This window comes from Columba livia, unplaced genomic scaffold (assembly GCF_036013475.1).
Source record: "Columba livia isolate bColLiv1 breed racing homer unplaced genomic scaffold, bColLiv1.pat.W.v2 Scaffold_135, whole genome shotgun sequence".
Taxonomy (NCBI): Eukaryota; Metazoa; Chordata; class Aves; order Columbiformes; family Columbidae; genus Columba; species Columba livia.
This window is the reverse complement of record NW_027043031.1, coordinates 604,009-617,254: the sequence shown is the minus strand read 5'-3', so window position 1 is coordinate 617,254 and position 13,246 is coordinate 604,009. Positions and strand designations below refer to the sequence as shown.

General features: G+C 53.8%; 1 protein-coding gene across 1 annotated transcript; it reads left to right on the top strand.

The window, feature by feature from the left end:
- The first annotated feature begins 1,281 nt into the window (after positions 1-1,281).
- Positions 1,282-2,431, top strand: LOC135577717 (olfactory receptor 14J1-like). Its single transcript, XM_065047836.1, has one exon. The coding sequence runs from the start codon at positions 1,282-1,284 to the stop codon at positions 2,212-2,214; it is 933 nt and encodes a 310-aa protein (XP_064903908.1). The 3' UTR covers positions 2,215-2,431.
- Positions 2,432-13,246: the final 10,815 nt, after the last annotated feature.

The following is a 13,246-nucleotide window of genomic DNA, read 5'->3' as shown; positions in this document are numbered from 1 at the left end:
GTAAGGACAGGGCTCTTGTCAGGCCATGTTGAACAGCTGTGAAGCCGGGTGAGCACCCAGGGGTGCCCAGGGCTGTCCTGCAGAGCAGGGTCCCTGCACCCCAGGGCTGTGCCGGGCAGGGACTCTGCCGCCTGCCAGGGTCAGCGCTCAGCCTGCCCGGGAGATCCCATGGCAGCAGCTGTGGGGGGAAGGAGCGACCCCCGGCAGGGCAGGCAGGGAGCTTGTGGGGTTGAAGGGGGCTGTGTGGGTCAGGGCTGCTCAGAGCTCCAGATCCCCCCACAGACATGGCAGAGGATCCTTCTGAAAAACAACTTCAACACATGAACAGCTGCAAGGGAAAGAGTCTGTGCTTTCAGTTTTCCACTCTTGCTCGTCTGGGTGTGCAGTGGGAGATGGAGATTTATTTCTCTCTTTGGAGCAGACACTGAGACCCCAGTTCTCGTTAGGACTGGTCTGAGCTGCTCCTGAGCCCCTGCACACACAGAGCTGCCCCTGGGCAGTGCCAGGAGGTGTGAGCAGGACAGAGCTGAGCACACAGCGGGTGGGACGGGGTCTGTGACACTGACAGGGAGCAGACCAGGGACAGACACACAGCTGCAGGCAGCACAGACATGGGCAGGGAGTGGGAGCTACAACCTGAAATGCTGGGGAGGGGATTCAGGAACCCCCTGCCATCCCCTGCAGTGCAGACACATTTCCCAGTGCAACCCCTGGTCTCCTCTCCTGCCCAGCAGACCCTCTGCCCCAAAGCCATGGGGTCCAGGTCACGAGTCTCCACCTCAGCAGCTGGACCTCCAGGTGAAGGGTTCCTGGAACGGGGTACTCAAATAAGGTACTAAAAGTACTTGCTCTCCAGTGTCATCATGTGAGTGGCAGCAGCACAGCCGGGTCAGTAGAAGGTTCCAGAGCATGCCCGTCTGCCTTTCTGTCCTTGCTTTATTTTCTGGTAGCACTGCAGTGTTCTTCCCTGTTTCTCCACCTGTCCCTGGTGCTCTTGCTCTCTGGGTTGGGGTGGGAGTGTGGGTCAGTTTTTGTTCTGACACCAACACAGGGGGTCTTGACCCGGAGGTGTGTTCATGGAAACCAGATGCCCAAGCTGCATTTTAAACTGTGATGAACTGTTCTTCTCAATTGGTAGAAAGAGAGAATGAGCGGAAACATCCAATCATCAGAAAGGGGGTTTTACATGAGAAACAGTATGTTTATTTTCCCCAGAGAAGTCTCCCCTAACTTGTCACCGTCTTTCCTCCTTGCACAGGTCCTCATGCCCACAGGCAGCAAATGTCCAACAGCAGCTCCATCACCCAGTTCCTCCTCCTGCCGTTCACAGACACACGGGAGCTGCAGCTCTTGCACTTCTGGCTCTTCCTGGGCATCTACCTGGCTGCCCTCCTGGGCAACGGCCTCATCATCACCACCATAGCCTGGGACCAGCACCTCCACACCCCCATGTACTTCTTCCTGCTCAACCTCGCCCTCCTCGACCTGGGCTCCATCTCCACCATTGTCCCCAAGTCCATGGCCAGCTCTCTGTGGGACACCAAGGTCATTTCCTATGCAGGGTGTGCTACACAACTCTTTCTGTTTGTCTTTTTAGCTTCAGCAGAGTATTGTCTCCTCACCATCATGTCGTACGACCGCTACGTTGCCATCTGCAAACCCCTGCACTACGGGACCCTCCTGGGCAGCAGAGCTTGTGTCCACATGGCAGCAGCTGCCTGGGCCACTGGGTTTCTCAATTCTCTTCTTCATACTCTCAATACATTTTCATTGCCGCTCTGCAAGGGCAATGCTGTCAACCAGTTCTTCTGTGAAGTCCCTCCGATCCTCAAGCTCTCCTGCTCGTTCTCCTACCTCAGGGAAGCTGGGCTTCTTGTAGTTAGCTTTTCTTTTGCTTTTGGCTGTTTTGTGTTCATCGTGATTTCTTATGTGCAGATCTTCAGGGCTGTGCTGAGGATCCCCTCTGAGCAGGGACGGCACAAAGCCTTTTCCACCTGCCTCCCTCACCTGGCCGTGGTCTCCCTGTTCATCAGCACTGCCATGTTTGCCTACTTGAAGCCCCCTTCCATCTCCTCCCCATCCCTGGATCTGGTGGTGCCTGTTCTGTACTCGGTGGTGCCTCCAGCAGTGAACCCCCTCATCTACAGCATGAGGAACCAGCAGCTCAAGGATGCACTGAAGAAGCTGCTTCAATCCGTCTTTCAGCAGCAATAAGCTGACCACGTCTCTTCACAAGTGATTTCCAGTCTATCTGAGGAACCTCCTGTGCCTTGGGAATTTTGCCTGTGGTAATTCCATTGCTCTGGTAGTATCTGCATGCACTCCACTTCTCCAGAGCTATGAATCCAGTCTGTCTGACACAAGGGTCTTTGCACACATGTTTGGTGTGATGGTACAGCTAGTCTCTCATGTCACAGCTCTGTAATAAAAAGGATTCCCTCAATGCAGTGTCTGCAGTTGGGCTCTTCTTGCAAAGCTGAGGTCAGGAACGGGCTGAAGAGATTGTCCCTGTGAGGCCGTGCTGCAGTGCTGATGTTCTCCAGGGGCTGAGGGAAGGAGGGCATGGGGTGATGTGTTCGGGAACAGACCTGAACTGAGCTTTCACTGTGGCCTCTCTGATCAGTCACTTCCAGCACAGGCTGCTCACTGCAGGTTTATGAGTGAATTTTGCTGCTCGGCCATTTCCATTCTCCTCCTGGGCCAGTGCCTGCGCTGGGGAACTGACAGCCCTACTCAATCTCTCTCCTCTTCCAGATTCTGGAGAAAGAATATCTGCAAAACCCCACGTGGGATGCAGATAGAGCTGGGCAGGTTCCAGGACCTGGAAAAGCCTGTCTCAAGTAAAAGGAACAGAACGGGGACAGAGCACAAAGGGATGTCATGGAGATCATCCAAGAGAAACTGTTCTCACACCAAATACACCCTTTCTACTCTGTGCCTGCACAGTGGGTCCGTGGCACCATGTGTGGGCCAGCAGTGCTGGGCCGGCACAGAACAGGGCAGTGACAGAGGCCAGGAAGCAGCTGCCAGGGGGCGACCACCTGAAGTTGGTGACTGCAAGTCAAGAGAAAGAGAAGAGCTTCAGTTGCTGTGTTAGAGCCTAAGACTGAACAAGGAAAATGCAGAGCTGCTGTTCAACGAGGACTGTGACCTAACGAACAGCAAACGCCACTGGGCCTGAGGGACTCAATGCTTTCTGTGCGTGAGGCTTTACTGACCAGGTCTCCCAGGCCCAATGAAGGGCTTCAAAGAGGAGGAGGAGGAGAGCACGTCTTGGCAGGAACATCAGGAAATCCCACAAGTGCCAGTTTCTCCCCCTTTAGAGGACTCATCCTGGCAATGGCACAGGCTGGGGGCTGCCAGGCTGGAACAGCCCTGTGGGAAAGGTCTGGTTATGTTCAGACAACCAATGTCTGCCTGGATAGGTGCACTTGTATTCTATTGGTTTTGATAAATTAAAAAAAAAAAAAAAAAAAGGCAAAAAGGGCATTTCCAGGAAGTGTACTAATGGCTGGAGAAGAAATATCTTCCCCTGTACTTCTAGTACCACTACTCATTATATAATCTCCCTCGTCATTCATCAGTTTCCACCTCTCCCAATTAAAAGCCCATGTCTAAGGACATCTTTCCCGCTGCTCTCAGGTTTCCTCCTCCACTTGCTCTTTGTGTGTTCAGTTACATTTCAACTGTCTGGTTTCTGCTTCGAGCTTCAGAGAGTTAGAAATTTTCAGATGTCTAATTAACTTTTCAGTCAACACCTTAGTTGTTTTTATAGATATCCTTTCCTTTCTTTGTCTAAAACTGTTCTTGTACAGGTGTCTCTTGTGGATGCTGGACCTCATCAGATCCAGCTTACACACACAGCTGAGGAAAGTGTTTTGCTGTTTATTAAACTGTGCAGTGTTTGCACAGGAGAGCAGGTGGAGCTGGTGCACAGGAGCTGCAGCATCTCCTGCAGAGCTCAGTGGAGAAGTCTGATGGAGGAAAAGTGATGCAATCTCTGGTGGCCAATGAGGGAACCGGCAGCCTGGGGGTGGGGGTGAGGAGCCAGGTTGTCCACACAGTGTCCAGCCTCAAGGACTGTTCTTCTGCCTGTCCAGATGTCTTCAGGAGACCCTCGGGATCAATGTCCAGTGTAGAATGCTGCTGTCACTTCTTCTATACACTGGAAAATGACAGAAAACAAGCTTGAAATAATAAACCTCCTTCATTAAATCTTCTTTGAAACCTTCATCAGCAAGTGTCCCATTGAAACCTCTCCAGTTAGTTCTACATGTCTGGAAGATTTGAATGAAATTAAAGAAAGAAGCATTGCTTGTTAGGTCTTTCTGTGTTTTAATGAGCCCTGTGGCGTATTTGGTGCTGAGTCCATGAACCTCTAGATACCAAGGACAGACTGAAGAATCTGCTCAAGAAGTCCAAGTCAGAACAAACTCCAAAGTACCTTGAAGCATTAATGGCCCCACTGAGGGCTGTTCCTGACAAAGCCTCCCCAGGGACTCGTTAGAGCAGATAATTGGAGGCAGTGATTGCATCAGGCAAAGGCAAAGTGCAGCAGCTCTGATGCTGAGAAAGCCCTTGGTTTGTCTGATGAAGGACAATGGCCAAGCCTTGAGCCCCTGCCCCTGGGAAGGGAGATCCTGTCCCTCACAGGTGGGTCAGGGCTCTTCCTGGGGCTGTGGGGAGCGCGATGCCCAGTGCAGGACAATGGTGTGACACTCCCTGGGGGTGCAAGGAGGCAATGGGGAGCCATGGCCGTATAACCATGTGTCTCCTCTAAGACCTCACTGGCAGGGACATCAGCCATAGCCAAGGGGACAAAGACCTTGGCTCTTTCAGGGACATCCAGCCTTGCCAGCACTCTTGGCCATGTCCACCATGGTCCATCCTGCACTGTCCCAGAACTCTGGCTGTTTCCCCACAGGCTGCAGACACCCCATGCGCTTCCCCACCTTGTTCTCAGCCCAGTGTGTCCCCACCTGTGCTGCTGTCTCTCCATCCTCACCAGCTGTTCCTTGAAACACAAAGTCATGGATGATCCAGAGTCCCTCTGAACGACCACAGCCCTGTGCTCAGAATGACATTTCTTTATCCTGACTCCACTCTGGACCTCCAGAGCTGCAGTTTCTGATGGTTTTCCTTTCTCATGCTGTTCCCTCTACCAAAAAAAAAAAAAAAAAAAAAAAAATTAAAAATTGACACCATCTTGGAAAGTGATTTTTCGAGATTTCTGAAGCTACTATTGCCCTTTCTTGACATGGTTTTACTACAGCCACCAACCAAGACGGTGAGAGCTGCTCACATCCTGCTCCCAGTCCCGAGGTGGGATAAGGGAGAGAACTGAAATGGAAGAGAGAAACTTGTGGGTTTAGAAAAAATGAGGCAGAGGACAGCCAAGAAGATCCACCTGGAGAGCCCTCTGGATGGACCTCATCAACAAAAAGAATCACAACTGCAGCTGTAGGAAGAAAAAAAAAAAAAAAAGAAGAGTGGTAGTAGTTGGTGACTCTCTTCTGAGGGGAACAGAGGGCCCTATATGTCGCCCAGACCCATCCCACAGGGAGGTCTGCTGCCTTCCTGGGGCCGGGGTGAGGGACATTAATAGAAGACTTCCCGAGCTGATTCAGCCCTCAGACTACTATCCCCTGTTAGCAGTCCAAGCTGGCAGCGAGGACATCAACAGAAGAAGTATCAAGATAATTAAAAAAGACTTTAAAGCACTGGGTCGTTCAGTTCATGGGACGGGAGCACAAGTGATATTTGCCTCAGTTTCTGTGCTATCTGGGATGGATGAGGAACTAAATAAAGAGAGGAGCAGAAAAGCCCATCTCATCAACAGGTGGCTTAAGGATTGGTGTCACCGTCAAAATTTTGGGTTTTTTGACCATGGGCCAAGCTCCGTGGTACCCAGTCTCCTCAAATCAGATGGGCTTCATCCTTCTAGGGAGAGCAAGAGGACTATAGCCCATAAGTTGGCAGGGCTGATCAGGAGGGCTTTAAACTAGGTTTGAAGGGGGAAGGGATTGAAACTGGGCTCTCCAAAAATCAGCCTACGGATGGAAAGCCCAAATTAAGAGGGAAATCAGCAGCCCACTTGAAGTGCATGTACACTAATGCACGCAGTATGGGCAACAAACAAGAGGAGCTGGAAGCCATCGTGCAGCAGGAAAGCTATGACATAGTTGCCATCACAGAAACATGGTGGGATGACTCATATGACTGGAGTGCTGCTATGTGTGGCTACAAGCTCTTCAGAAAAGATAGGCAGGGTAGGAGAGGTGGAGGAGTGGCTTTATATGTTAGAGAGTCACTCGGCTCTGTTAAACTTGAGGTCAGCAGTGACAAGGTTGAGTGCCTGTGGACCAGAATCAGGGGGAAGTTCAACAAGGCTGACACACTCGTGGGTGTCTGTTACAGACCACCCAACCAGGACGATGAAGGAGATGAATTATTCTACAAGCAGCTGGCAGATGTCTCCAAATCGACGGCCCTTGTTCTTGTGGGTGACTTTCACCTGCCGGATATCTGCTGGGAGCTCAGTACTGCACAGAAGAGGCAGTCTAGGAAGTTCCTAGAGTGTATAGAGGACAATTTCCTTCATCAGCTGGTAAATGAGCCCACCAGGGGCAAGACCCCGCTAGACCTACTGTTCACAAACAGAGAAGGGCTGGTGGGAGATGTGGTGGTTGGAGGCCGCCTGGGGCATAGCGACCATGAAATAATAGAATTTTCAATACTCAGAGATGCAGGGAGAACCATTAACAAAACCTCTACGCTGGACTTCCGCAGGGCAGATTTTTGCCTATTCAGAAGTCTAGTTCAGAGCATACCCTGGGAAACAATGCTTAAAAACAAGGGGGCCCAGGAGGGTTGGACATGCTTCAAGCAGGAGGTTTGAGTGCACAGGAACAGGCTGTACCAGTGTGCCGAAAGGCTAGCCGGCGGGGAAGACAACCGGCTTGGCTAAACAGGGAGATTCTGAATGAAATCAGAAATAAAAAGAGACTTTACCGACTGTGGAAAAAAGGGCTGGCTACTTATGAAGAATTTATGGAAACAGCTAGATCATGCAGAAAAAAGATCAGGGAAACAAAAGTGCAACTTGAAGTTAACTTGGCCAATTCTGTCAGGGATAATAAAAAGTCCTTCTTCAAATATGTTAATAACAAAAGGAGGGGCAAGGAAAACCTCCATTCTCTGTTGGACTCTGAAGGAAATATAGTTAACAAAGATGAGGAGAAAGCTGAGGTACTTAATACCTACTTTGCCTCAGTTTTTACCAGTAATACAGGTGGCCCTCAGGACAACTCATCTCTGGAGGTGGTTGGCAGAGATAGAAAGCCAAATAGGCCCCTTGTATTCCAGGAGGAAATAGTTGGTGATTTACTGAGCCATCTGGATCCTCACAAGTCTATGGGACCAGATGGGATCCATCCTAGGGTGATGAGGGAGCTAGCAGAAGAACTTGCCAAGCCGCTCTCCATCATCTTCCAACAGTCCTGGCTCACTGGGGAGGTCCCATATGATTGGAAATTGGCCAACGTTACCCCAATCCACAAAAAGGGCTGCAGAGCTGACCCTGGCAACTACAGGCCTGTCAGCCTGACCTCGGTGCCTGGCAGGGTTATGGAGCAGATCATCCTGAATGGAATCACACAGCACCTTCAGGATGGACAAGGGATCAGACCCAGCCAGCATGGGTTTAGGAGGGGCAGGTCCTGTCTGACCAACCTGATCTCCTTTTATGATCAGGTGACTCACCTGGTGGATGAGGGGAAAGCTGTGGATGTGGTCTATCTGGACTTCAGCAAGGCCTTTGACACTGTCTCCCATAATATACTCCTGCAAAAGCTGGTAGCCCATGGCTTGGACAAGTGTACTCTATGCTGGGTTAAGAACTGGCTGGAGGGCCGGGCCCAGAGAGTGCTGGTGAATGGGGCTGCATCCAGCTGGCGGCCAGTCACTAGTGGTGTCCCCAGGGGTCAGTGTTGGGTCCAGTCCTGTTTAACATCTTTATTGATGATTTAGATGAGGGGATTGAGACCATCATCAGCAAATTTGCTGATGACACCAAGCTGGGAGGGAGTGTCGACCTGCTGGAAGGCAGGAGGGCTCTGCAGAGGGATCTGGAGAGACTGGGAAAATGGGCTGATTCCAATGGGATGAAGTTCAACAAGGCCAAATGCTGGGTGCTGCACTTTGGTCACAACAACCCCCTGCAGCGCTCCAGGCTGGGCACAGAGTGGCTGGAGAGCAGCCAGACAGAAAGGGACCTGGGGGTGCTAATGGACAGGAAGCTCAACATGAGCCAACAGTGTGCCCAGGTGGCCAAGAAAGCCAACGGTATCCTGTCCTGTATCCAAACGAGCGTGGTCAGCAGGACAAGGGCAGTGATCCTTCCCCTGTGCTCTGCATTGGGGAGGCCACACCTGGAGTGTTGTGTTCAGTTCTGGGCCCCTCAGTTCAGGAAAGACATTGAAGTGCTGGAGCAGGTCCAGAGAAGAGCAACAAGACTGGGGAAGGGACTTGAACACAAGCCCTATGGGGAGAGGCTGAGGGAGCTGGGCTTGTTTAGTCTGGAGAAGAGGAGGCTTAGAGCTGAGCTCAGCACTCTCTAGAACTACCTGAAGGGCAGTTCTAGCCAGGTGGGGATTGGTCTCTTCTCCCAGGCAGTCAGCAATAGGACAAGGGGCCATGGGCTTCAACTCTGCCAGGGGAAATTGAGGCTGGATATTAGAAAGAAATTCTTTGCAGAGAGAGTGGTCAGGCATTGGAATGGCTGCCCAGGGAGGTGCTGGACTCACCGGCCCTGGAGGTTTTTAAACTGAGATTGGACATGGCACTTAGTGCCATCATCTAGTAAACAGACTGGAGTTGGACCAAGGGTTGGACTGGATGATCTCTGAGGTCTTTTCCAACCCAGTCGATTCTGTGATTCTGTGATTCTATTTGTAGATGCTTTTGGTAGATATGAGCAGCACTTTACAGCTTAAAATTTTAGCAAATACAGCTTACCAAGTAACACGAAGCAAAGAGTATATTAAAAATCATACAACCTTATGTCCATAAAGAATTGATTATATTTAGTGTGCCTCTACTTAAGGTGAATGATTAATATTAAACTTAAATTGGTCTCATCCACTGAGCTGTGAGTAGTAAAACCATTGCCATACAGCTCACTTATTTAGCAGGGAGAGCTCACAGTGGCTCATCCAGGCTGTCGTATTTATAGAATGAAGAGATAGACTCGTAGTCACATTGCACACGGTAAGAAAAGTGTCTGAGACTTGTGCATTCACAAGTTACCGACATTCAGTTGCCTTTCTGCTTGGCAGTGGGTCTCCTGGCAGGAGTTCTTGGCCTGGTTAAGGCTCAGGCCCTTCCCTCCTCCGGAGCCTGGACCAAACTGCTGTGGGTTTGGCTGGGGGTGATTGGGGGATCGAGTGCATCTGCCACCCCTGGCAGCACAGAGAGAACTGAGCCAGACAACGGGACTCCTTTCCGCAACATCCCCATAGATGGATGCTCCTGGAGCAAGGAGATGGCACTGAGTGTGTCTGTGACATCCCCACCATGCACCAGCTGCTGGGAAAATGGAGCTGTGCAGCAGACTGTTCAAGACTGTGCTCAGAACAATGGGTGCTGGAACTTTTAGAAACGGATTGAAACTTGAATCAGACAGGTGCCCAGAGCTGAGCTGGCCTGTGCCTCCCAAGGGGACCTCCTGACCCTCCCCACGCAGGCACAGGGTCACAGTGGGGCCCTTTGTGACCTCACTTGGTGACACCCACTGCCCCGCATGTGATCGGTGCAGCTGCAGCCCCAGCCCACACTGTCCGACAGGACGGTGACGAGACAGGGTGCGAGCACGGAACTGGCGAGAGCCCCGAGCGTAGCCCACGTCTGTCAGAGAACAGGAGAATCTTCTTGGTTGGAAGTGACCCTTACGATCATCGAGTCCAACCACAGCCCAGCTCTAGCTGCCCCCGGCAGACTCTCTGCTGCCCCCGGCAGACTTGGAGCAAGGAGCTCCTGAGCTCAGCTCACGTCTTTCCCCAACAAGGAGCACACGGGCGCATCCCACACCTTTCACCGCTGCCTCTGGCAACCTGCAGCACCAAGGAGTTTTGCTGAAGCGTCCGCCTTCCCCATCCCTAGTCCTTCCCTTTGTCTGAAAAATGGCAGGAAGACCCCCCATCTGCCCTAGGCTGGCCTGGCAGGAGAGACCCCCCAGCCGCCCCCGGGTGGCCTGGCAGGAGGAGGTTGGGGCTCCCCAGGAGGTCACATCTCCACCGCAGCCCAACCAGGTGGATGTGGCACAGCCACCGCAGATCGGTGAGTGAGGGGCCCTGGTTGTCTGGGCAGGGTGGGGCCCAGCGATCGCTCCCCGCTCGACACCAGGGTCATGGTTCCCCACACGCTGGCAGGGGGTTCCATGGGTGGTGATTATGCTGCCTGAAGCCCAGGGCTGCTCGGAGCTGGGAGCCGGCCCCAGCACAGCCTCTGCGGGCAGAGGGGACCCAGCTCCTGCTGCAGGGCACGGGCAGCGAGAGGCAGCTGGGCGGGCAGGAGGCAGCCGTGCTGCGGGACGGGGACCTTTCCTGCCCATCTGAAGAGAGTTCCTCACCCGCTGCACTGGGCGCTTTCCCCGTCCTGTCTGGCTCCAGCATCGCAGCCCGTCTGCCGGGCACCCTGCAGCCCTGACACGCACGGGAGACTGTGCTGGGGCAGCGGGCACTGGGATGGACATGGGGCAGAGCTCCTTCTGCTCTGTCCTGCCTGCAAACCCTCTCTGCAGCCCTCCCTGCTCTCCTCCTTTATTAGATGCTGGCTGGTTACCTGTCTACCAATTCGAAAGGAGACGCGTGGACTCCATCGTGTCCTTTGTCAGCAGCCCAGAAAAGGTAACCATGGCCGTTTGGAAGGCGGCTGAGCCGGTGTATGCTGACAGGAGTTCTGCTGCGGGTGCTGGAGGGTGCTGGCTGGGCAGAGCTGCTGCTCCCAGGGCGCTAATTGGCACTCCACCCCCATGCTGTGGTGCCGCTGGCTGTGTGTCCCCATCTCACACTCCCTGTTTGTCTCTCTGTCCCCTGGCTGCCAGGAGGAGAGCCAGAAGATTCCCTTTCTTCAGAACATTTGTGACCTGTGCTACAACAGCAAGCGCCATGGCCCTCCACAGGGCCTAGATCTCTTCTGCCAGAGATATGGTCTGGCAGAGAGTATCAAGGTGAGGGGATACATGGCGTCTCTGGGGAAGGGGGCGATGCCCCCAGCACCCTGTGAGGACAGCGCTGGGCAGGGCCAGGGGCTGGTGGCGCTGGGTGCCGGCAGCTGCAGGTCCCATCCCGGCTGTGCTCTGCAGGTGCTGCTGGAAGAGGAGCCCAGAAACAAACTGCGCACGGCGGTGCGGTGGAACGCCATGCTTGCCATTGCCGAACTGAGGTACCTGCCCATCCCTCCCGGGGACCCTGCACGAGATCTCGAGGCCCTGCTCCAAATACCCAAGTGTGACTGGCTCCTCTCTCTTTGCAGCGCAGTGGAGAGGGCACTGGAGGGCAAGGAGGCAAGCCTCCTCCAAGCCTGCTTCTCTAGTGTCTTCTTGCTTCCTCCAGAAGAGAAAATGCAGGACATGGGCCGTTATCTCTTCTTAAAAGTAAGTGCTTGGTGAACTGCAGGACCCAACAGTCCCTCTGGCTGCTCCCTGTTCACCCCATGCTGATATATAACCAGAAAGACAAGGCAGGGTTGGTCTCAGCTCTGCTTTCACACCCTCATGCCTTCATCTGCTGACAGTTGGCCTGGCCACATCCAGTGCCAATTGCTGCTCTGCCCGTAGCAGATTATTTGCCCCTGAGTCTCTCCCAGACACAGAAAATCAGCGCAGGAGTTGCCTCTTGGCACTGAGAGTTCATATCAGTGTGTGAAACAGATGGCAGGAAACACGGCCAAAACTCGTTGTCTCCTTGCAGACCATGGAAGCCATGGACAACATGCTGCAGGCATTGGTGCTCGGCTCTTCAGCCTCCAGAGTCAGCGAGCTGCTCCAGAATATCTTCCAGGTCTGGCGTGTGCAAAGAGTGGGCTTCACAAGGGCTGTTCCTCACCCTGGGGACAGGGTGTCCCCTCTGGAGTGGACAGACCTACCCGGTGCCGTGCAGAGAGCGCTGCCGGGAGGGTGCCCACCTCCCCGGGGAACCAGGGGCTGCCTGCCAGGCTCTTCTGCAGCACAGTGGCCGCAGAGGGTGACATCTGCCTCCCTGCCTGGCCACAGGGCTGGCCTGGGGCATTTGTTCCAAGCCTGCCAGGGGCCTGAGGGCCAGAACCCCACTACAGGCTTTGCTTGAGAACAGAGTCCAGCCCAGGAGTGGAGCGGTGCTACTTCTGCTGGAGCGGTGGCTGCTCCCAGGGCTCACCAGCAGCTTCTCTCTTCCCAGATGCTCTTGACCTTCACCACCTCTGAGAGAGAATATGTGCAGGAGAGGGCTGTGGGCAGGATTGAGAAGATGAGCTCTGCGCTGTTCAGACATCCCACACTGGCGGTAAGGAGCCAGGCACCCTCCAGCCAGGCCGTCTCCCCATCCCTGCACCCCAGAGCAGCCTGCAGCTGCCCCACGCGGGGCTGCTGCCCAGGCAGCTGCTTTGGGAGCTGTGGCCGGCACTGGCCTGCAAAGCCCTGACTACCCACAGAGCCAGCCCTGGACACACGCTTGGGTTCCGGGCTTTGGCACCAGTGTCCCAGCAGCAGCCCCAGTCCTCCTGGCCACCAGCAAGCCCTGGTTCACGGCAGGGCCAGCACCCTGTGCCCATGAGTCTGACCCTCCTCCCTCACTCCAGGGCCTCTGTTCTCATCCTCCCCGTGCAGTCACTGCCGCCCCTGCTGCCAGCTTTGCTGCGGGCTCTGCCACCAGCACTGTCGGGTGTCTCTGCAGGGCTGCTGGCACTGCCTGGCCAAGTAGCAGCATCAGGGTGCTCGGTGTGACTTGGCTTCACTTCCTTCTTTTCTTTCCTTCCTCCCATAGTCCTATGCAAGATACCTCAGAACTTCTGAAAGGACAGACATCGTCCTTGTGTTCATCGAGGCGATGAGAGACTCCAGCATCTTTGACAAGAAGCGGGCAACAGACTTGCTGGACATGGTCATGGAATTCCCTGACTTCTGGCTGGCGGATGTAAGTGGCCAGTGGCTGGATTGCCCTGCCAGGCTTCAGCCCTGTCAGGCCTTGTTCCTTCCTCCATCCCTACCCCC